The sequence below is a fragment of the Catharus ustulatus genome, chromosome 7 (assembly GCF_009819885.2).
Source record: "Catharus ustulatus isolate bCatUst1 chromosome 7, bCatUst1.pri.v2, whole genome shotgun sequence".
In the NCBI taxonomy this organism is placed as follows: Eukaryota; Metazoa; Chordata; class Aves; order Passeriformes; family Turdidae; genus Catharus; species Catharus ustulatus.
The window spans coordinates 12,159,797-12,184,071 of NC_046227.1; the positions used below are offsets into that span (position 1 = coordinate 12,159,797).

The 24,275-nt window shown below is 41.2% G+C and overlaps 1 protein-coding gene across 3 annotated transcripts in view; it reads left to right on the forward strand.

Annotated features, from left to right (window-relative positions):
• Positions 1-24,275, forward strand: part of PLEKHM3 (pleckstrin homology domain containing M3) — a 78,680-nt gene that overhangs the window by 25,933 nt on the left and 28,472 nt on the right. For all 3 annotated transcript variants that reach the window (XM_033064999.2, XM_033064998.1, XM_033065001.1), the window contains exons 4-6: positions 2,796-2,941; positions 7,626-7,819; positions 19,304-19,367. In XM_033064999.2, the coding sequence (XP_032920890.1) occupies positions 2,796-2,941; positions 7,626-7,819; positions 19,304-19,367 (404 nt within the window). The remainder of the gene's footprint in view (positions 1-2,795; positions 2,942-7,625; positions 7,820-19,303; positions 19,368-24,275) is intronic.

Below are 24,275 nucleotides of genomic sequence, written 5' to 3' on the forward strand. Positions count from 1 at the left end.
CTGTAGCTTGCTCTCTAACATTCTTTAGGGAGGGATGATTTTAGGTGCTAGCAAATACTGTGGTGTTCTCTTTGCATTAGGCTCTGGGTTTGGCAGACCTTTGTACACATGTTATATAGATAATATTCTGTGTGAGCATTAGAAATAGGTGAGAGAGATTTGGTGAAAGCTTTGCTGCTTTTTTTCTCCCATCCTATGCAACGTGCTTTCTCTAGTTATGTAAGCAATTAAGTGTTTTCTCTGCAAACATGGTCCCTTCCCAAACCCTAAAGTATTTGTTGAATTGTGTTATTGATCTCAGAAGTGGTCAGCTACATCTGATTGTCCTGCTGGGAGAGATGCTCAAGAGGTTCAAGCCAGGAATCAGTACTAGCTTTGCTTCTGGTAAACATCATGGCAAGCTGTTGTACCTGAATGCCCAGGTAGAGGATTTCCAAGGTCATTAAGCCAATGGCTATTCCTTCTTCTTCTTCTCTCTTTCATTCTTGATCTACTTTTTTCCATCTTAAAAAAACAAAGTAGCATAAGTGGTCTATGCCACAGAAATATGTTTGTCACACTACACCACTTTGAACTGCATAACATCAAAGAAAATCAGTCCTTTGATAACTTGATTTGAAAGGGTTGTAGAAATAGCCATCATTATGAATCACAACAGAGAGGAATGGAAAAGATGGTGATTTTCAAACAGCAGAGCAAAATATAAAGTGGATGCCAGCGCCACATTATCATCTAACAAACCCCAACTACACAACTCTTATGTAGCTTTGCAGAGCATATTTTCTTGAGGATATGAAGAGGCATGAAACACACTAGGTGTAAAGAGGATCAAGGAAACAAATGTGGGCTCAGGAGAGGGCTGTAACAAAAGAGAAAGCAATGCATGCTGCTTGGGTACGAATTTCTTCCAGTTCCTCCTCTTCATAAAACCACCCTTCCTGAAGATGAAGGGCATCCCAGATTGCTTGCTGAGACTCTCCTCACCCCAGAGAACTTCAGTTCTTATGGGCTGGACATAGAGAGGAGGAGAGAAACCCCCAGCATTTCTGTGCTTTGTCACTCCTCTCTTGAGAAAGCTCTCTCCATGGACTGGAATGAGTTTCTGGCTCTAGGAGACTGCAAGAAACTTGGCTTTAAAGTGATGAATTCTCAACTGCAAATATTTTACTTTAGAGTTTTGGCAATTCAAATTGGACTTTACCTTATTCTTACTTTCAGTCTAACAGACAGGAGTTAGGGCCTTAAGGCAAAGTAGCAACCAATGGAATGGTAGGGGATGCATGGTGAAATCAGTATTTCCTGTGCCATCCTCATCCCCAGACAAGTAAGTGTTGGCTAGGTTATTCTAATGATTTTTATTAGAGCAGAGGGGGACATGGTGATGTCATTTGATGTGGGGAAGGAGGAGCTCAATTTATGCCTGGACTAGCTGACCTGCAATCCTTCCTTAAATCAGTGTCATTTCTAAAATGAGAAAAGATAAGAAACTATGCTTTCAGCTGGAAAAGTCACGTAATTGCACTAAATGAAATTAATTCTATTGGCAAAAGCAATTGGTCAGTTGACTTCTACCTGAAAAACTCTGTTTAACCAATCCTTTTGCAGTAAAAGTGATGTACAAGGATTCTGCTGCTCAGTATTTCTAGACAACTGCAGCAGAGACCATCTGAGCATACAGCACATGCCAGAGTGGAGCTCTGGTGCTCTGGCTCAAACAATAATTGTCATGTGGGGACACTGGCATTTGAAGGCTAAGCAAAAATACTGTCATGTATGCTGTGTCTAAAGGTATTGTTAACAACCACAGACATCTTGATGTATCTTAACCAAATATTTTTATCCTCACTTCCTGAGCAGGTTGTTTAATGTGACTGTGCTGTCTGTCTTCAGCCATCCACTCTAATATTATATTAAACTTTTGGCTCATTTTAGTCACTATTGAAAGACAGAAGTGTCAAGTACATTGAGGTTTTATGTGTTTTGTGAAAACAGGTGATCAGGTGAAGGAGATCTCTGCATTAGTTCTTTCCAACTAAAGCAGCAGCTTTTGAATACATTGTTTTACCCCGGGGACTCCATACAAGAGGGCATGGGAAGAGGCAAGGGATCTAGCTGTGAAAAAAGTGTCAGGCAGACCTCAGACCTTGTAAGACACAGAGTAATGCAATCATAAGGGAAAAAAAAAAGCCCTGCTGGAAACTGAGCTGTGTCACTATTGCTAGTCAAGACCTACTCATTCTCAGTGTGACTGCTACTCAGTTATTATTCATTATCTGACTGTGGTTTGCCTTGGCTGTGCTAATTCTGTGGCTGAGTCTTACCTGCCAAGTCAGCATCCCTTCTGGCTGTCAGTGGAGCTGGCCTGCCCTGCTGCAGGCAGACAATGCTCCCCCATTCTGCTGTGGGGAAAGTGGGAGCTCTCTGGAGCAAGCATACAGTAGAATGTGGCCTGTCTAAGCTTCAGGCCACGGTTTCCAGGTGGCCATGGCTTTTAAATGCCGAGTTCTCACAAACAAGTCTTCTGCCTTTTTTTCTTGAGAGATGCTAAGCGTCTTTTGACTGCTGTCTGAACTCTTTGTCACAGATGCCCAAGTTAGCGTGTGCTTTTTCAGTGCTAGTCCAAGAATACTGATATTTATTTCTCAATTTTTTATGGAACAAGAAATGTCTCTTGAGTAAAATAAATAGACTGTTAAAAGGATCTCAGATGGAGGAATACTTTTCTGACTCTGTCCTGACTGTGTATCTCTGGCTTGGTGTACAAACCCAGACTTCTGCCCCTCTCTTTTCTCTAGGCTGTCAGCGCTCCATAGGTTTGTCCAATGGGAAAGCCAAGGTGTGCAGCTACAGTGGATGGTATTACTGCAGCACCTGCCATGTGGATGACAGCTTCCTCATCCCTGCAAGGCTGGTTCATAACTGGGACACTTCCAAATACAAGGTAATCTCCCTGCACGTTGGAGTGCTAGGAATGAACTGAATTGCTGATAGAAACACAATAACCCAAAGGTTGCAGATATTGACTGCTAATACTGTCTTCTTTGTCCCTCCTGACAAAATGAGCCATGCTTTCCCAACAAGACAGGTTTTCATCACAGTTTCCTTGGGCAGGTCTAAGGTGTCCCTCCACAGGAGCAACTGTGCTCCTCCTTCTTGGTGGCATCTTTTTCATCATTGCTTATCTGGCTGTTCAAGGGACAGGGAGAGGTAGCACACAACAAACTGTCTTTTAGCTCTAATCCTTGCAGTTATTGGCTCCTTGAGGAGTACCTGTTCCATGACCAGCAGGGACTAAGGATTGGCACTGCTTGGTGATGGATGCTAAGTTGTGGAAATGCCTATAGGAAACTGGCTTACCAAATGCAATGTTTGTCAGGCCCAGTATGTCCTGTCTCTTGGCATGAGCATTTTGAGGACAGTAGAAGGACATTGCTGTAGCACTTGATTGAACCAGACAGATGAAAGTAACATAACAAGAAAATTCTACATTGCAAGAAAATACAGTTGTTCACTTGCCATACAAGAACTTTTCTAAAACTTTTATAATCTGCTATTTGCTGCTGCCTTGGTGGCTGGTTGCTGGATGGGGGCACTGATTATATGCCTCAAAGCATTATATCAGCAAACACAGCAACAGTGTTGTTTTGCCATCTCAGGCAGTATATGCTAAAAGAATAACAAACTCATAAGGAATCCAGACCATGCTAGAGCTTTAGACCTAGCAGCCACTGTTAGGAGAGGCTGTTTGATGTTTTGTGTCTGCGAATATTATTATTATGTGCTATTTGAAAAGGAAAAAAATAACCAGTAAATGCCCTATTAGAGGAAAAGCAGGTCTCTTGAAGAAAATTTGTCAGATGGGGAGATTATTAAAAGGTAGCCAGAGCCTGCCATCAGGAAAATGATAGTCTTGCTCTGTGAAATGCAAGGTTCTTCAAAGTTGCAGAGCTCCAAGGTGTGGAAACAAAAAGCCCTCACATGCCTAGAAGCTAGAAATATTTAAAAATTCTTTTTTTTGGATGCTTTTACCAAGGACTAAACTTGCTAGCAGATGGTATTATCAGTAGATCTGATATGGGTCTAGTGGATGGTAAGACAAAGACCTCACATCAATCTGTCAGTAATTCTGCCAAGAAAATAAACTGGGTTTTTTCTATACCTGCAGTGTAAAAAGTTTGCTCTAGTCTGTTTCCTGTGGTATAGCAACTGGGGCAGAAAAAGAAACAGGACTTTTAGGCTTAAGCATTCATTGAGAACTTAATCTATTGTCATCTCACTGTAATAGTGAGAAATTTCATTTTGTACTTTTTGGAGACAGAACAGGTATGAGGTGCTTTGGAAACACAAGCAAATTCTGTGCAGCTGCTTTACCTGCCTTTGTGTGAAAGTGCTCAGAGAAGTGAGTTTAAGAAAGGAACACATCCCTTCAGGTGGGAAAAAACAACATAATCCCAAACTATTAGAGCAGGAACTAAGAAAGGTGAAGATAAGCACACTGCCCTGCCCCTTGGAGGTAGCACAGCACTGCCTGAAAGTGGAGCTTCTGCTCCTGACTGAGCTTCTGGCTGCACATCCCAAAGAGGTCCTGCAGGAAACAGGCACTTGATGGTCAGGACTGGAAGAGGGCTTCAGGATTTAAAAGCTTCTTTGTTTTACACGGTCTGAAAAGTGTCTGTCAGTCCACCAAATTGGAAGCAAAATTGAATGACGAGTTTGCAAACCTGCACTCCTTTCCACTGCCACCTATTCCCCACCTCCTCAGGGGTTTCTAGGGTCTGTCCTGCTTCTGGTAAAGCAGACACCAAAAGGTACTGTAGAACATGAGCTTTTGCACTGTAACTGGGCATGTTTCTCTTTTTATGTTTCATGAGCTCAACATCTGAGCAGCAACTGTAAAATAAGCTGTGGCATCAATTAAATTTGGAAATTGAGGTTCTGGTCTGCTTTTGGCAAGACAGGTCATGAAAATCAGAAAAAATAAACCTCTCTAAAGCTGTCTCTTGCCATATCCAGAATCCTGAAAAACAGCAATGCACTTAACATCTGGTAGCACATGGGTAGGAAAAGAGAAATCCTCTTGGCTGCAATAGAATCTCTTTGAAAGGACTTGGCAGTTAGACATGTTTCTTCTGTCAGGACCAAAGCTGCAGCTCAGTCCCCAGGTTTGCTTTTTTCCCCCATGTCTCCTCCTGTTTTCATATTTGTATTTTTCATGTGTTTGTGTGAAGGCAGAAGAAAAGAGGCAGTTTTGTGAACACTGTCTTCCTTTTGCTTAGGCCAAGTGTTATCCCTGTTTGCACACAAAGCCCACTAAATATTGAAGTTTGTTTCAGGTGGCTTTCAGCCTGCACAAAATGCCAAACACAGTAGGAACTCCGAGTGACAGAAGGTTTCAAGAGAAGCTGACTTATGGTAAATTGAATTTTGAACTGTAAGTTTGCAGCTCTAGAAAGGAAAGGTCTGGAAGTGTTAGCATCTATCCTTGTATGACATTTAAAGCTGAAACCGTGTTGCACTTCACATCTTCTCACTCCTTCTGGCTGATTTAATAGGATTGTTTCACTGCCCAGTAAAGCTGGCTGACTGAGTGTGCTAGGATGTGTATTGAAATATTGAATTACTGTGACTGCCCCACCCTTCCCATTTTAAGACTGTTTCAGCCTCTTTGTAACACTGCTGTGTTTGGCAATGTGAGTTAATGTTTTACCAGATGTGTGTGCCTGTGTCAGTCATGCAGAGTGGACGGACACCTATCTGTCAGCCAGTTATGCTGGGCAAAGCTACTTTTCCTGCAATCAGCACTCCATGGGTGCATTGTATTGGCAAGGAGGGGAAAAGGTTTGCTTTGCTCCTCTCTCCTCAAAGGCTGCATTCAGACTGTGCAGCAGCAGTGCTGCACAGAAATACTTGGTTACCATAGTGCATGCATGTGGCAGAGTCGCTCAGGGGACCTCGGTTGTGGCATCTCTTTGTTTCTATGCTCTTAATGCCTCGGGGGAGATGCCCAACGCAGGGTATAGGTGTGCACAGATGTGAGTGTAGTATTCAGACAGGAACCACCCTCCAGTTCCCAGGACAGCAGGGCAGGTGGATGAGGAGCCCGTCACTTCAACAGAGGCTTAAAGCAAGGAGATAGCACTGAGCACCTGGTCCTGCTGGTGGGAGGAGCTAGTCACTGTGCCAAGCATTCACACACCTCCTAGGGAATCATGGAATACGTGCTTTAATTTGCTAATTGGTGGAAGAGGACTAATAATTACTGTAGATATGGAAGTTGCCAGGGGAGTGCTGAGATATTGTGGTCAGATGGTTAATGATTGTAAAAGCAGGTTGTTTAACTGCAGGTTTTTTATGCACTGCAGTAAGCATAATAAAACATCAACATTGCTAGTGTTAAAATACTTGATAAATTTGAAGTTTATAGAATTTTGTTCTACAAAATCTGAGGTGCTTGTTTTGCCACGTTAGCTCTGATTCCACTCAGATGGCACAGTTCCTTGTACATGCAGGATATTTAAAAAAAAAGAAGAAAAATGAAATTAGTGGGGTGTTTAATGTACATAGGTGGGATATTCAATACAGCTTCAGGGAGTGGGAAACCTGGGAAGTTATGGTTTGCTGTATTTAAAATTACACTTCTTGTTATCTATGTAGTTATTGGTGGGAAGGCTGGCCTTCTCATATTTCCTAGATTTGTATTAAATGTTGTGAAAAGGTTAAATCTGGGCTAGCTTCCCCATCAGTAGCTAGTTACTGGTTTTGGAAGTGGTGCTATTTCTAAAGATGTGTATTGTTCTTAACTACAGCACCAGTAAGAAAATAACTTCCTAAATCTCAAGGGGCTGTGGTGTGTGTTCCCTTTCTACTTTTGTTAGCCTAACTCATCCCTCCCTGGTCTCAGTGTAAACATTGACTTAGGGGTCCAGGAGGACTAATTGAAGTGTGGAACCAGCTACATTTCTGTAGCAGAGTTTCAGGTGATTTGCAGCTCATTTCATATAATCTCATCTTCTCTTTTCCATCTGTGATACAATGTAGAAATCAGGAATGAGAGAGAATTTGACCTTTTCACTTAAGGAACAGGTGTATATTTTCTAACGGAGCAAGAGTCCCATTCATTTATCGAGATTACAGTAACTTTTTGCAGGTGGAGATAAAACAGGGCGCTATCATGAAAAATACATTACAAACTTCTTGCAGATTGAACTTTGTGAGTAATACCAATAAGATTCAGTTTTATTTATCTGTATTTTAGAAAGCACAACTTGCTTTTAGCCATAAAGAAAGCAGTGAACAAACAGGAAAAATATTAACAGGGAAGAAACTGCTTTTTCAGATTTTAGACTTTAAAAAAATCTAGTGAGCTATGTTACATAGCATGTGTGACTGCAGATATCCCTGTAATTTGGGTAAAAGTAGCTATCTAATACATTCAATTTTGAAGAGCTTGATGAAGTTTGACTTGACTATAAGCAGAGAGAGTTTGATCTCTCTCAACTGTCTCCATTTGTAAATGGTAACAGAGTAAGTTTTCAGATGCATAGATTGGCTGACATCATAGAGGGGGGGAGATCTGCTTAACAAGAGTTTGGAGAAAAGCCTAACTAAACTGCTTTATTTTTTAGGTATCAAAGCAAGCCAAAGAGTTCCTGGAATATGTTTATGAGGAGCCATTAATTGATATCCAGCAGGAAAATCCCATGTTGTACAATCATGTTGAACCCCTGGCAACTGTTGTCCGCCTGAGACAGCAGCTAAAATCTCTGCGGGCCTACTTGTTCAGCTGCAGAGCAGCAGTGGCTGAAGATCTGCGGAGAAGGTGAGAACGACAGCCAACCTACAGCACAAGGATGGAGCTTCCTTGGCATGTTACCTCTCCTGCTGTCTGTTTTGTTTTGTCTCACACTGTGGTTCTGAAGGCATTACCCATTTAGAAAGATGCTGTGTGTGTATCTGACTTCTCTGGGAAGCTGGGTTATGTTCTGCTGAAGAAAATTATTTTATAGGGACTGAATATCTCAAGTTGTTGACAGCTATTAGCCCTGGGGCATCACACATTGTGATGAGCATCTTTTACTCCTCCTCAGGCTTTCTGGCTGTGTGTGAGTATTTTCATGTTGTGAGATCTGCTACCTCGTGCCCCCTGCCATGGCATCACTGCTGGGACCTTTGAAACACCTCACAGTGTGGCAAAGCATGAGGGGGGGCAGAGTCAGCCACCTTTCCAGTACTTCTGCTCCCCTCTGTGGGATGATCTCAGCCAAAGGCGGAGGTCAGATGTAGTCCCCTGGCACATGACCCAGCACATGGTTTATGCTGGTCTCTTCCTCAGTCAGTATCCATGACATGGTTGCACTGAATGTTTTGTTTATTGACAAATACATGGTCACAGCACAGTGTTTCATATTGCTTTTTCTGGGGTGAAAACAGGAGTTTCATAAAAAGTGAAATTAATTTTAGAATGCTGTATGTTAGTCCATTCAGTTGCTCCTGAATTTTTCTAACAAGGTAAAAAATGAACAATTTTCTTAAAACTGTCAAGCCAGAGTTGCAATCTTAAAAAGGCCAAGTAGTTTTTGGTGTGGATCTCCAAAAGAGATGGGGAGATGACTCTGCCCAAGGCGTCCTGTGAGGTGAGTGGCTCTGGCCACATGCAGCTGACCTGATGCATCTGTAAGCTTTTGTATACCCCCGCTTTTAAGACAAGACTACAAGTGGGAAAGCCACTGCTTTGAAATTGTGAGCTGCCAAAGGGCAAGGAAGCAGGTGACATCAGTATTTTGAACATGGTGTTCTAGGGACCTGAATTCTTTGGAAGGGAGAGGAGGCTGCACAGTGTCTTTATCCCAGGTAAGGAGAGCTGGTCTGCTGTTTGGTACATATCCTATGTCATTGCTTTGATGAACTGCCTAGAACAAGTAGGAGAAGGATACAGCAACAGGTTTATGGAGAGCATTGCTGAGTTCTTGTGTCAGATGCACTGTCGGTTACTACTCAATTCCTATTATTTGCTAGGGCAGCTTACAGCATTTTAAAAATTAAGATGGTTTTCTTTTATTCCAGATGATGGTATTTTCTTGCAGAGCTGGTTGTCTGTGCCATCCTCTACAGTAAAACTAAAAGGAAAATAAGATTTTTTTGGAAGGTTGTTAAGAAAAAGTAGCAGAAAGTAAATTATGCTTTCTGATTAGTATTGAAAAAAGTAATTCTCATATTAAAATAGACAGAAGGAGGCAAGGAACTCAGTGGACTTGGGAAAGACAGCAAAAGAAGAGTTCAAAGGAGGTCTAGCATAGCAATCAATTGACTAGAAGTGAAAAAAGGGATGAAGGAAAGCCAGGAGAAGGAGTTTCAAATAAGGAAGAAATCTCAGGAAATTGAGTTAATGAAGAAACCAGGACAAAAGAGGAACAACCCAAAATCAGCCTTCAAAATGGAGGGATGACAATTGCTAAGGAAACAGAAGAGAGAATGGACAAAATTTAACACAGAAATGTAAGCATGCTTTTTTCTTGGAGCAGAGAGGAGAAAGAAAACATCCCTGTGTCAAAATTAAACACTCAGAAGGGTAGAAGGAGAAACGGGGTAACAATGTTCCCAATACTCCTTTTTCTAATCTAAGAGCTTCTTCACACCATCTCCAATTAAAGCTGTGTGGTGGAGAGATGGACTCCATCCCAAGAAGGGTTTGATTTTGTACTGAGGAAGCATCTCCAGTTCAATAGGACTTGCTACAAGTGTGAAAGCCACTGAAGAAATGTCCAATACACACCTTAGAGTCCAGCTCCTTCTTGATTTGTGAAGTCTCCACTGAGGTGACTTGGTACTCAGTTGTTTCCTCAGATGTCTCCCCTAAGAGGTTTGCAGAGATGTGAAGAAGTTATTTTCCCACAAGGATTTATTCTTCGCTCAAAATCCTCCCAATGGCTATGCTGCCTTCATCTAGTATCCCAGTATGCGGTTGTTCACTACCAGTGTGATGACTTTATAGAGCACAGCTGAAAAGTAAACAAAGAAGATATGTGATTTAAATTTTCCTTTGGCTCATCACAGGAGCAAGTTGCAAGAAAAAGGAGGAGTTTAAACAATATGGTGAGACAGCATTCCTAAATTTAGTAGTGTTTCCTAATTAAAAGTGAAAGATGGAGAGAGAGAATCCAGTTATCTGTCCTGCTCTAAAAACATTCTTTTTCTGCTTGATCTTCATCTTAGTATGTGAATAACTATTAATCACAGGAGAGTGAACACAGCATCTTGAAGACCTGTCAGACCCATATAAACAGACTGAAACCAACTGTTAATATTGCTGTCTACAGAGAACTAAAAACAGACTGATTAATTGTATTGGCACCTTGCTGCCTCTGGGACACTGATAGAGCCTTCCTTATTAGGGAAAAGCAGATCACTCTGAGGTTTCTTTTATTAATACTATTTGCATTATCATCTACTTTAAATCTATACCTTGCTCTTCAACCCAGATCACAAAATGAAGATGGCAATGAAGTTGGAAACTCTTGGTGTCCTCTGTGAAGACAAAACTGTTTACAATGCTTACAGTCACTTTTTCTGAAGAATTCCAGATGGCTATAAACCAGGTTAGCTCAGGATCCAGTTAGCTTAAATGTGGAAATGTTATTTATAATGTTTGGTGTGCCTAGATAGGTACTTTGGGAACTTTGAAACTTGGCATCTAGCAGGGAACTCAGGACTGAAACCACATTGTGAACCTTGAAGACACAAATGACAAAGTAGAAAGAAAGGAAGAAAACAAGGAAGGAAAAGACAGAAGAAATCCTTAAAGTAGTTAGAAGACTCACAGTAAAAATGGTCTTTGTCAGTTATAGTGATTTATTCTCACCTATTGCTCCAGTGGATTCTACGCTTTTATATTTGCAGGGGGGAAGTACTAAGGAGCTTGGACTTGGCTGGGAGGTGAAATAAGGCCCTCCACCGGCACGTATCAGCAGTGTTCCTCTGATACTAGCCAGATGAGATTCCCAGCCTGTTGCTGAGCTCCCTGTTTTACAAGGCATGTTGTTATGCCTAGTTAGCTGTAACTGTCACCTCAGTATTGCAACACATCGTTTGCCTCAAATGTCTTTACTGAACAAGTTCTCGCTTGCTTTTGTTGCCTCGCTCATGTGGATACTGCTCAGGCAGAGGCATACAGGACTGAGACCTAGAGCCAACACAGAATTGTGCAAGTGGAGCTGTACAGATCCCACCACCACCTGCAGATGGTGAATGAATGGCCCAGATAAACCAAGATGGAGTCAATAAAATTCGTGTCTGTGAAGGAAACAGAAATCTCTGAGTCCATTAAATAATGAGGGTATTCTATGAAACTGTGCTGAATGATGCAAGTTCTGTTCTGGGTTTGCTTTGTTCTTGACCTGAAGAACCTTCAATCATGACAAGGATCTGTCAGAATGATTTTTGGGTAGTGTTCAGACACCTGCATATCTACTGTAGAGTAGGGTAACCTTGGCCAACCTCAGAGCTCCATCTGAGGAGCCCTCTCGGTTCTCTGCTCTCTCAACTGTGCATCTAAACTTGCAATTCAGGTGCTGCTAGCACAGATACTTTAGACAGATGGCAGTGACACAAGGTAAATGTTTTGCAGCACATTCCTCTATGCATTAGTGCTTGTTGTAGTGCCCTTGTTCTGTAAGTAAATCTGAATGGTGGTAAGAAACCGTATGAAAAAACTTCCCTCTTGTTACTCATCCCTGTCTGATACCATTTGTCTGTCAGCTCCAGAACAGCAATACATCAGTTTTACCCCAGCAAAACTCCAGTGCTAGGTACATCACAGCAGGCTCTAGTTTGGTCTCTCCTTATAGCAGCAGGAGGTTAAAGGTACACCTCCAGTGCTGCAGACAAGTGGTCCTGGCTGAGCCTGCTGGTCTGTCAGCACAAGGTGAAACAAGCCCACATTCAGTTATGCTGAACAATAGAGTCCTGTCACTTCCTACAGTGAGGCCTTAGACATATCACTTCTGACACAGGAGTAGATTACTTTCAAAATATTTGTGTGACAATTGGGGAACCTGTCTAAACACATTGTAGGAATCCTGATTGATCTAATGCAATCACTATACCTCCAAATACCTCATCATGTATGTGAAGCTGGCACTCTGTCATCTTTCAGACCTAGGACAACAGAAGGTCATTAAGTCATCTCCAGACTGTCAAAGGAGACTCTCCATTTTCTTTGCAATGTTTGGGCCATTTGGGAGTGGAAAATTCCAAAGCAGGAGAACAAAGATACGGGTTCTGAAAGCAGTAAACTGCAAAAAGAAAGTTTGAGCAGGGAAGAAACAGAAGGATGTGGTTTCGGGGCTCTGAGATAATGGCCAGACCAACAAGAAGAAAATTTGTTGCATGGGTGATTGGAAAGAAGGTGAGATAGAAACTCATTCGAAGAGGGTATCTACATATCCTGAGAGGAACCAGTGTTAAGACCAAACACAACTCAAAGTGAGGAAAGGTGAGAATATAAATGCAGAGAGTATGCACAAGCCATTTGTTGTTTTATTTAGATCCTTCATGCCTTTAGTCATTGCAGTAGCTGAAATAAAGTTGCTTGTTGATGGAGCTCATACAAACAGACTACCTTCACCTCTTCACTTCAACTCTTCTCTCTTTTGGAAAAAAGTAACCATGTGTGCAGGATCTTTGCAAATTAGCATCTTAACAAGTGTTTGGCTAATACTGAGGGGATGGTCTTAAGGTGGAATTTGAGCTTTCATTTCAACTAGAGGTAACAAACAGCTGAAGCATTGAGGTGTATGCCAGAGCAACCAGAGTGAAGGCAGTACTGCTGTCTGTTCATGTCAAGGGAAGGTCAGAAGCACAAGCTAATGCTCTACCATGGTAAGCATCCAACTGAGGAAACTGCTAGAACTTTCCATGGTAAGTCCCCCAGAAGACAGGTGGGTCTTTCAGTTCACGTTAGTGTGTCATGGTCTAGGGGGTACACCTGTATCTCCTTGTCAAAGAGATGAGTAATATTACATCTCTTTCACAATGGTAATTTCCATTTACCTTGTTGAGACCAGGTTGCTTTCAAAAAAAAAAGAGATTTAAAAATAATCTCCTGTTAGATGTGGACACCATGTTAAACATGACTTGTGCCATTTTTATCCCTCTATTTTTATATCAGAACCTCCAGCAGCAAGGTGTGAAGGTTCAAGAGTGCCTGACAAAAGCAAAGACCGTTTTCTTATTCTTAATTTCAAGTTAACTGGGGGATCTAAACTATTTGATTTCAAACTGTAGCTGTCTCTAGTTCTCTGTTCTGCTTTTAGTAACAGTGGTACTTGATTAATGAGTTAGAGCTGTAGTAATTCTTGTCTTTCACAATGTTACCGTAACCTTGCTCAAGGAACCACGAAGGAGAGAGAGTTGGTGTACTGCATTTTAGTAGGAAGTTTATAAACTGGTTCAGGATTGCTGATGGATGATAAGAGTAACTGTTTTAAAACATAGGGGTGCTCATGGGGAATTTCATAACAACATTAAATAATACCTTACCTGGACAGGCTTGCTAATAAATCTAGCATTTAGTGTGGGCTGAAGATATGTGGGAGTGACTGTTCCCAGAACATGACCAGAAGTGTTCATACCTCATTAATGTGAAATGATTCACAAACACTTTTTTGCATAAACTCATATAATTAGAAAAAAAAAATCGGGTACGATGCACAAGAACTAAATGAATAAGTAGTGTTTTGGTTTGGTTTAAATTAATTCCTCTGTTTTTGCCTTTTGACTTTAAAATCACTGTTTCCCAAAGCCCTACTTTTCTGAGTAACTTTTGTTGGCTGGAAAGTTTGGGTTCTTCTCTCCCAGGAAATTTCCAGGAGCTATGATTTCCAAGGAAATACAATATCAAAAGCCTGAAGAAAATGATAAGAATTAGCAATGCTGGAAAAAATCCTACCTTTTCCCCTCACCTCTGATTCTGTTCTCTGCCTTAAATTGACAATGTCCATATCAAATGAATTGCAAGAGAAAACCTAGCAAGTAATGTTATTTACCTTGCCACATGTATTTGGGATAACTGGCAATTCACTGATGCCCTCCGTAGTTTTAGAACCAAACAGTAACTCTGAAAAATTGGAGCTGCTCTCAGTGAGATCAGAATGCTCACACGTCCTGCTCATCTGCTCCACACACAGCTGCAGGGACAGGAGCAGAGAGGGCTCCTGCCCCTTGTTCAGGGCCAAAGAAACACACAGCAGTGATAATCAGCTTGTGCTGGCCTTCAGCTGCTTTAATTTGCAGTGTGGTGCCATAGCTCCAAAGGTGTAAGTTGCAGTGCCAGGGTATGAGGTGTGCTGAATGAGGAAGCGGACTTGGTACCCTGGTGCTGTGCCAGCTGTGGGTGTAGCAGCTTCCTGCAGAGGGGTGGGGAGGAGGCTGAGAGCAGCGCTGTGCTGGACCGGGTCATCTGCGTCCCCTGTGAGTCACGGCTCAGTCATACAGTTCTCAACCCGGTCAAACGAGACACTCCTGGCTGGCACATGAAACCCTGGTGCCAGCTTCCCCTCCCTTCCCCCCTCACATCCTAGGTTTTAAGAGGCTTTGTGGTATAAAGGAGACTTGGTTGTGCCCACCTGCCAGCTAACTTGATTTCTTTTGACTGCACTGTAAAAAGAAGAGTTCCCCCTGCTTATCACGTTTGTACTTTGGTTGTAGTGTCAGGCATAGGCAGATTAATTGGTTGTAGCTTTAGCAGAGCTGTCAGGGTATTTAACCCATTGAAGAAAAATTACCTATGCTGGTGATAAACAGGCTTTAAATGCAGAGCAATTACTTAGTGCTAACAAAGCACCATGACTACACACTTTATCCAAATGCAAAGAGCAAACTCTTATCAGTGGTTCTGTTTGCAGGAGGACACTAAAAGATAACCTTTGTTTGTGCAAATACTTACCTGATAAGATCATCCAAGAAGGAACAGATGAAATTTCTGTCTTGCCTGAAGGTTGTACACAGTATCAAGCATAAAAGAATAATAATCAGAAACTGAGAATGCTCACTTCTTTCTTTTAGTTGGATCAAAAGTCTTGGATGGTGTGTTTCTCTTCTGCTTGCATTGATTGTGTTTATATCTAGGACATAACAATAAAGCAATAAAGAGACCTTTAACCAGTAGGACTTTGGATTTCATTGTTCACAGTAACTGGCAAAGCTAGAGGCTGGTTAGCATTGAACTTGGTTTGTTCATTGCAGGCTAAACCCTGCCTGGTAGCCAGGGTTTACAGCACGGTAGTCCTGTGACTCATCAATGGTGAAACTGGCCCGCGAGTTTCCAAACTCTGGAAGCTGAGGAGGTGCTTTTAGTGGGGCGTGCACATGATACCATTTGACTCTCAAGGGTCACAGGTCACATTCTGAAGCTGCAGAGGTTTGAGTTTTTATTGTGATGAGCCTTAACATCTTGCGTTTGACCTCTGTCTAGTTCGCTCCAGTTTCTTTTCTGTGTTAAGACTTGGCTGAAAGGCCACTGTTTATTGAATGCTTTTAATTGACCAACTTAAAAAAAACCATCAGTTAGTTGTAGCACATCAATCAAAAGATTTACAAAACTGACATCTTTTATTTTGCTTACAAATGACTAATCAGAGATTTCCCATTTTGTGTTTATAAAGAACCTTTATATTAAGGGAAAAGTAAAATTCAAGCACGTTTTGGTCTTTCTGTATTGAGGCCTTGTATTAATCCAAGCGTGCTCAAAGCTCCTGATGCAACGTCCTGCAGGAATTAAATTTTCTAGTGAAGTGTTCCTAAGTGTCGTTATCGTAGACTATTCTGGGTCTCTGTGAGATTTTTGGGCATGAATGTGATTTTGGGTGGATCTGGATGCCTTGTAGTACTTTGTCTGGATGCTAATGCTGTGGTGTGGTGTTTGTGTGAGGCTCGTCTTGCCTGCTGTTCTCTACTGACTTCGGTTTCCATTGAACAATTTCAGTTGTAGATGACAGAGGGACAGAGATGGCATAGACACTACTTTCCTATTGGTTACATGAGAGGAGGAGTCTGTGTTGGGAAGCAAGAGGCTCTGAATTAGTCCTGTGTACCTCCTACTGAAAAGGACTTTCTATAAAGCCATGACCTCATTAGGCTCAGAGAACCTGTGCAGGCAAGCAAGCTGTTGGAAACCGGCCATCAGTCATTTTCTTACTCACTGGAATGCTTGGTCTGTATGGATTTCCTGCCCCAACTGATTTGCTTGCATTTTATGATGAGTTTTTTTGAAAATGTGTTTGGGTTTGGTATTTTGATGCCTGTTACACTCTTGTTCCCCACCCAGTAGAGGCTGGCAAAACTGGCAATGAACAGACGCATTTTTGGGAGGTGGTTTCACTGGTTACATTCAGGCAGCTGTTGAGCTTTGGGTTTTTCTTTCCAAATGGGTCTAATAGAAATTCTCTGGAGGAGAACTTAATTGCAGACATACAGCACAGCAGGACCTGTTTTTGAAGCAGTTGCTCAGCTCACCACAGGTGTGGTGAAAGCACTTCATTTATATGAGTGAGGGCTGAGCTGCCTCTTTGGGGCAATTTCAGGGTTTCACAGCCATGGGGCTGTATGGTTTCCACCTTTGTGGTGTGAGCAAGTGTTGAAGGAGTGTTTTGCACCTCTGCATTTATTGGGAATCATGCAGGGACTGGCCTGGTTGTTTCATGACGTCTGTAAATGCCGTTGCATTTGCGAGCTTTGGCTGCCCAGCTGTTTCTCTGTGGCCTACCACACAGAACCAGTTTTAATTTTTCATGTCAGTAGAAGGACTGCAAATCTGAAGCTGGACCAGCCTTACTTACTGAGGGATTTTTTGATGCCTCAGTTTCTGTAGCAATTGAAATAATCACTTCACTGACTTAAGTGCTGAGTATATATATATATGTATGTATGTATGTATATACATGTGTTTTGCGTAGAACTGGGAGGGCAGTGCCTACTTTTTTTTTCATGGAAATAGATTTGGATGGGAGGTGCATTGGATACCAGCTGTGCAGAGCTATTGCTGCAAATTAGCATGTTTTAGAGAAGGGGACAGGTACAGGGATAAGATTTGTCACCAGAGCCTGTGCTGGCTGAGACTTGCCTGACAGAGGAATTCAGTTGATCGTGAGTTTGCTTTTCACCTGCACACTTTTTACTAGGAGTTAGAACTTGCAGGAAATAAGGAAATAAAATGCCATCCTTGAAGGCAGGGGAATGTAATGTTAGTCATCAATATTAGTCATTTACAGTCATTTTTGCATATGGGTTATTCAGGCTATTTCCTGAAAAAGGGAATATTTCATTAGCTAATTGTTTTCCTTAGCAGTGCTCTAAGGGCATCAGCAAATAATACAATTTCTGGCAAAGCTGTTTAGTGCCTGCCTGTGTGATCAGGGGAGAATGATGGGTAGATTTTAATGAAAGAAATTCTATCTGAGGCTGAAAAAATACTAATGATGCAAAATGCTCTTCAGAGTTGACTTCTTATCTTTTAATAAGCCTGCTCTGTGCAAATGAGCAATTCCAGTGCTGTATGTTGTCTGATTGTCTGGATTTTGACTGTTTTCCAGTGATCTTTGACATTTTGCCAAATGTATTATGAAGGTGTGATGCAGCAGTACCACTGCAACACAGTCCCCTGAAAAAGAAGCAATAGTATAGCCTGGCAATGCTCTAGTGAGATTGCAGCTGAGAATTGGGTGGGTAGAGTGGATATGCTTGGTGAGTGAGAAGGAGCAATGGCACAGTCCAGCTCCAGAAGAGTGCCATAAGATGGGTGGTGTGCCGTTGTCAGTGCCTTGCTTGCAAAACTCTTCTCGTCCTACCCCAATAAATCTTATTTTTTTTTCAAAAGTAATTATTAATTATTTGTACTATCCACCTTAGCAGCAGAAAAGTCCTAGTCCCTTCAGTACATACTGTTTTGAAAACTATCTGTAAAAGGCTGTTGTTTAAGACAACTAATGGAACACCAGAAACAGGGGTATTTTCATTATTTCTTAGAATCTATGTTCTGTAGAAAGACTGCATTTGGTAGTCTTGTTCTCTTGGTCTGTGATTTGGCTGGTTATGTTGTTGCAGCCTCTTCTTTGAACTGCTGTGTACTTTCTCCATAGGCTCATATCAAGATATCATCTAAGCTCATATTGACCTTTCACTGTCTTTGGGGTGCTTTTGAACATGAGCAGTGGTCTCCCTGCCACTGAGCTTTACCATTAAAAACCAGAGCTTTGTTCATGCATTTAATAATACAAAGAGTTTTGGTTCTGTATTGCCTTAAAACAACGTGATTGAGATTTAGGAACCAGATTTACAATTTCCGCTCTGAAAGAGAACATATAGTGGGAAATAGTTTCACTTCTTAAGATACCTAGTTGCTTTTTTGGCAGGAGTAATGTGCAGGAGTAATCTCCCCTCACCTGGAGACCCAAGTGTGGTGGTGTATTTGTTCTGTGTGGATGGAAAGTAGAGCTGGTCAGATTGTTGTTTCTCTGTGCATGCACACAAAGATAGATGCACTTTTTCTATTCCTGACATCTTTGTAGCAGATACATAGGTTTTCATAGACTTTTTTGTTAATATCCACTTAACATTCCAATGTCCTTTTTTTTCCTCTGTGATGTTATATTAACCCAGTTTTTAATTTTACTGCCAGTCAGTCCAATTAAGGCATCTCTTCTCTGTTCAGTTTCCTGTAATTTTGCTTTACTTATCAGATCTGTCAGTATATAAGCAATGGTCTTGCCTGAAACCTTGGCTTATTTAAGGTAAATACTGCTTTCTTAAGTAAGTCATTATAGAGTCTATACCAATACATGTATTTCTGTATGGAAAGGGGAATTGATATCAGTCAGCTCTATGTTGGAAGAAGAGTATCTGCATGGCCTGTTTCCCAATATAGTTATTTCAGTTACAAAACCATAAATCACATCTGAAACTAAGTGTTACGACTTTGTAGCAGACCAGGAATCTTGTCCCAGACCATAAGAAATACTTTTCATATGTAGTTTGCATTACTTGTTTAAAGAAACATCAGAGCTTTCAATGGCTGTTAATGTCTCAGTATATGACCTGACAATTAGAGAATGATACTGGCCCAGAAATTATTCTTATTGTGGAACTGTTGTGCCCTTGCAGAAGACTGTAAAAATAGCTGGTGCTTAGAGGGTGATATAATTCTATGTTCTTTCTCTCTAGCATCACTGTCTTGCTGTTATTTGGTGGGGAGAGGAAACTTCTGAGTTTCCCAGTCAAGAGGTGTGACACATATCCATTTTTGTCTTTTCAGGATCTTTCCCAGAGAGTATCTTCTACAGCAAATCCATCTTTATTCTCTGGCAGACCTTCAGCAGGTAGGTGTCTTGGATTAATTCTACCTGTTACACATGAAGCCTGTTCTCACCTTCAGAGCTAATTGTACTTTTATCTTCTAGCATTCTACCTATTCATAGCAGAAATACCTGTACTTCCAAGTTGTGTCTGTGGTTTGTAGTTCAGTATAAAAACGAGTTAACAGTGGCATTGGTTAGGGATGGGAGCCTAGAGCATCAGTGTTCAAATAGGGATGGAAAGAGACTGTGAAAGAAAACCGTAGTTGCAAAGAGAACTTTGCTATGAGAAATTTTTCATATGCTCAATAAATTCTCATTAAAGTCTCAGCCTACAGGTGACAAGTAGTATTTGTTGCTTGAAAGAGTTGTTCTGGAATTTTGAAGTTTGTTAAGTCCCTAGTGCATTTTTTACAACATCTGCTGAGCATTGCCATGGGGGGGGAACCTAACCCCCACCCCCCCGACCCCCAAACCTCAGCCAACCTGCTACACAAAACTGAGCCATGCAGTGTTACCATGACAGATGTGATCATGGAAGAGGGAATGTGCCAGCAGAATTTGTCTTTGCATTGATATTGATTCAACAAAGCAAGAGCCTTGAAGTACATTTACCTGCACAGCAGAATTTTATTATGTAACAGATTAAACAAGAAGAATTTGGAACAAGGAGCTGAAAAGGGAATCTAAGGTGAATGTGCTGCAATGCTCAGATGCACAGTGGAGGAAGCAATGAGCTGAGGTGTGCTGGCTGACATGGGCACCTCTGTGTTCACACTAACGCTGTTGCTAGTGGCGTGTAAAACAGTATTTTAAGCTTCTTTCACCTATGTTTCCCTTCTCTAGTGGTACCTTTTTTGCGGGATAAGGGTAGCATAGTCAGTTCTGGATGTTCAGTTGTCACATTAAGTTGAGGTAGTTCAGATGCCCTTCACAGCTGGAGACTACAGAACAACAAGAATCATGGGTTTTGTTGGCTGGTGAAATCACAGGGTAGAAATGATTCCATATGTAAAATAAAAAAAATAGTTGCCTGAGGTCTGAAACTGTTTCCACATCTTTTCAGCATGTTCTGCTATCTCATCTTTAGTAATCAAACCATGAAAAAGCGAGCTACTTAACTCCAGAGCTGTAGTCTCCCTGGTGGGCCTGTCTATTAGCCTCCAGTGCTTTGTAAGCTGCTTAATCAGTTCCTAACATTGGTAGTAGATATTTTAGAAGCAATCAGCAGCTTATCAAGCACCCTGGGGGAGAGAAGGAGGGTAGAAGTCATAATTCATGCATTGATTTAGCACTTTCCTTTAACATATTTCTTTGTGTTTGTGTTTGCAAGACACCTTCTCTTCCCCTGAGGGCCCCAGTCCCAAACTTATCATATTTAGAGGCAATATAATTTGATTACCATTTCTGCTGGGGTGGGTTAAATTACATTTACCTTTTAATCTAGCTATATCCTTGTTGTCATCATAGAGAGGACTTTTCCACATTTCAGAGGCTCCAAGTTTGAAATCGGATTGCCTGGTTTTGTCGAAGTGGATTCAGAGTGGAAAAGAGAGGAGGGCCCCGCTGAGAGAATGAATCCAATGGTCAAATAAATACTAATACCCTTAACAGCCCCTCCTTGCTGTCTGCTTTGCCCCTTATTGCTGCTTTCTCCCTGTTGCTCATCATTTTCCACTGACCTGCAGTTTGGGTAGTTTTAATCCTGAAAGTTTTTCCTCCTTTTGATTCCCCTACTGCCTGTTTCCTCATATCCATGGACTGCTTTTGCACTGTATCCTGCTGTCATGTAGATTGCATGTGTTTGGGGAATTAACTAAAAGGTTTATTAAAGATTAATGGAAAGATAAGGCGTGGTGAGTGAATTAGAAAAGCAGAGAGGGGTAATCTGCAGATATAAGCAACCTTTACCCTGGTTAGTCCCAGCTCAATTCTGATTTGTTTCCTGGCCAAGTTCCCTTTAAAGATCCTAGAAAATATAGTTGTTTCCTACCAAGCAGCTGAGTTTCAAAAATGGGGCTTGAGGGTCTGTCTGTTCTTAGTTGCAAAAAGGTTGAAATGCATGTTTGCCAGTAGATGAAGCAGTTTGTAATACTATTCTAAAATAAAATCCAATATCGTTATCTTTCCAAGCTTAACAGGGCCTAGATATTATGAATCTTGCAGAGTATATACTTGGGCTGTCTGATGGTCTGGGGATGGTTATTGCTTGGATCCATTTGGATCGGGAAGACTACTGTGGGGTTAAAAGAAGAGTAAAAAAACTTGGAACAAACCAGCCTTAATTTTTGGAAATTTCCCAAGTCCTGGTGAGGCAGTGGTTTTTTGCTAGTACTTGGGTCATTAACAAATGCTTGTAGTGCAGATGTGAGTAACCAAAGAGGCAACAAGTGACAATCTTTATTTGTATGTGCACACAAATGCATACAAGGACTCCAGAAGGTTTTGCTGCAGACCAAGACCCCAGGGAGTACATTGAAGTTTACGAAGTCTATCTGTGGGTATTCCTCTGAGGTATATGTTCTTAGCGTCTGGTATCACTGGAGGTGTCAGCAGAGGAGATAACTGATTAGGTGTGTTCACATTGAATAGGCACAAACACCACAGCTTGCCTGTTCTGCTCCTTTGCTACACTTGCTTGTCTTTGCAACCTCCTGTCATCTGCCCTGCATCACCCATAACCCTCTGCATCTCTGTTAGGCAGTTTATCCAGGGTTATTCCAGTTAATTAACACTTTCAAGAGGGACATCTCCACTTGTTAGGAAACAAGTATTCACTCCTGAATTTGCTGGTTTTAGCAGACATAGTACACTGGAAAAACAGATTAGTCTTACAGACCATGATGTGCTTTACAGTCCAGGGTAGTTTCATCCAAAACCTGCTGGAGATGTGAACTCTGTTCTCTGCTGACATTACTGATGGACCTGTCAGTACCTTTGTGCATGTATGGACAGAGTTCATGCAACAGGAGTTCAAAACTATCCATTCAGATTTTACAGATGTGATTATGGGGCTGCTTTTATTGAAACTGACAGTTTTTACACTGTTTAATGTTGGTTTGGACCAAAGTTGACTCGGACAAGAGTCTTGTATTTTTTATGAAAAGTAATTCTTGCTACTTATGCTGTACTATAGCACTTACTATACACCATGGCATATTAATGGGAGCTTTCAAAGTAAAAGAGTAGAAGGGACTATTGTGGTGATTTCAAAATTCTATGTTCATCCATAGAGAGTTAACTAAAGTTTTGCCACTTTTTTATGTTAAATAGCAAGATACAAAGTATACAATTATTGAAGTGATGTACAGAAGTTCCACCTGAACATGAGGGAGAACTTCACTGTGCAGTGACCGTGCATGAGCACCATTTGCCCAGAGATTGTGGAGTTTTCCCTCTCTGGAGAACTGCCTGGACACAGTTCTGTGCCACATGCTCTAGGATAACCTTGATTGAGCAGGGCCAGATGACTCCTGTGGGCCCTTTCAGCCTTACCCATTCTGTGATGGTCTTTACTGTGGAAACTTTCTTAATCCTGGCAATTATTTCATCCTGGTTATGCCAACTGTGAAAGATACAGTAAAATGAAAAGGATCCCCATAAGGGCAAAAAATTACTGTATTTCAGGGGTGGAAATTGTAAGCAAGATTGGAAACTTAAAAAGATGATAATTTGAAGACTTGTTTATACAGGAACACTCAGGGAAAAATAATGAAGTGACAAAACATGGGAATTTAAAAAGATGAGTTTAATTACTTTGAATCACTGTGTAAATACTGTTATTCGAAATATAAGTGGCTTTCATTTGGTTTATCTCAGTTTACTTTGGAAGCAAGGTGACGTAAATTGTATTAAGGCCATTTTCTTTCTGAATGTGTATGTCCATACAGAGATTTAATGTAATACAATTTATCCATTTTAACATTGCAGATAAACTAATATGTTGAAATTTAGTTAAAACATTACTGACTTCAGATCAGCTTTCCCGACTACCTGTAGATGAACCTAAAAATAATGTGAAGAGCAGTGTAGAGAAAGGATGAACAGGAGAGCCCTGTTCTCACAATAATTTGGCACAGATCATACAGTGAGTATGAGGGACACATAAAAATCCTTAATGGAAATGCTTCTTTGCAGAACACAGTGAGTATGAGTTTAATGCCACAATAGTGTCACTGAGGCCAGAAATGTATCATCTTTGAGAGGATTAAGTATCCATAATGAGAATATCCACAGTTACAGTACATAAAATAAAGGGATTATAAGATTTCAGACTAGACATACTATACTGAAGGGATTAGGAAGATGTCTCCCCTACTGACAGACAGATCCGTGATTTCATCTTCCTCTGACGTTTGTAACACTGATTACATACAGCACTGGTTACAGCTCCTGGGAGCATTTTCTGGCTTGCTGGACTGTTGGTCTCACAGAAGCATTCCTCACTGGGAATCTTAAATGTTTCTAGTCAAGCTTTTTTGCATATAATGCTCCCTAACAAAAGTGTGGGGAATAAAAATGAACTTCAGTGAAATAAAGGTGCTTCCTAATTTGAGCCTAATATAGTGTTAGATTAGATTTAGAAAGTCTTAGAAGAGTAGTAATCATTAGGTTTCTTTCACTCCTCCAGGCTTTTAACTCACCCTGTACTTTCACTGCACTTCCTAGAGAGGAGTGAAGGAGACTGAAGATGCTCTTTCTACTATTTTTATATGTGCAATGATTTAGACAAGTTGTTTCATCAGTCCCAACAATAGCAAAGAATGCAAGATGTGGACTTCTTTTGCCTTTTACTTGCTGTTTTTTTCAGAAGTAAAACTTCTTTTCTGATAACTCAGTCCTCATACAATTGCTGATAGATGCTTGGTATAGATTAGTAACATACAGCCTGATGAATTCCAAGCCCATCAGTGGTGGTGTCCCTGCCCAGCA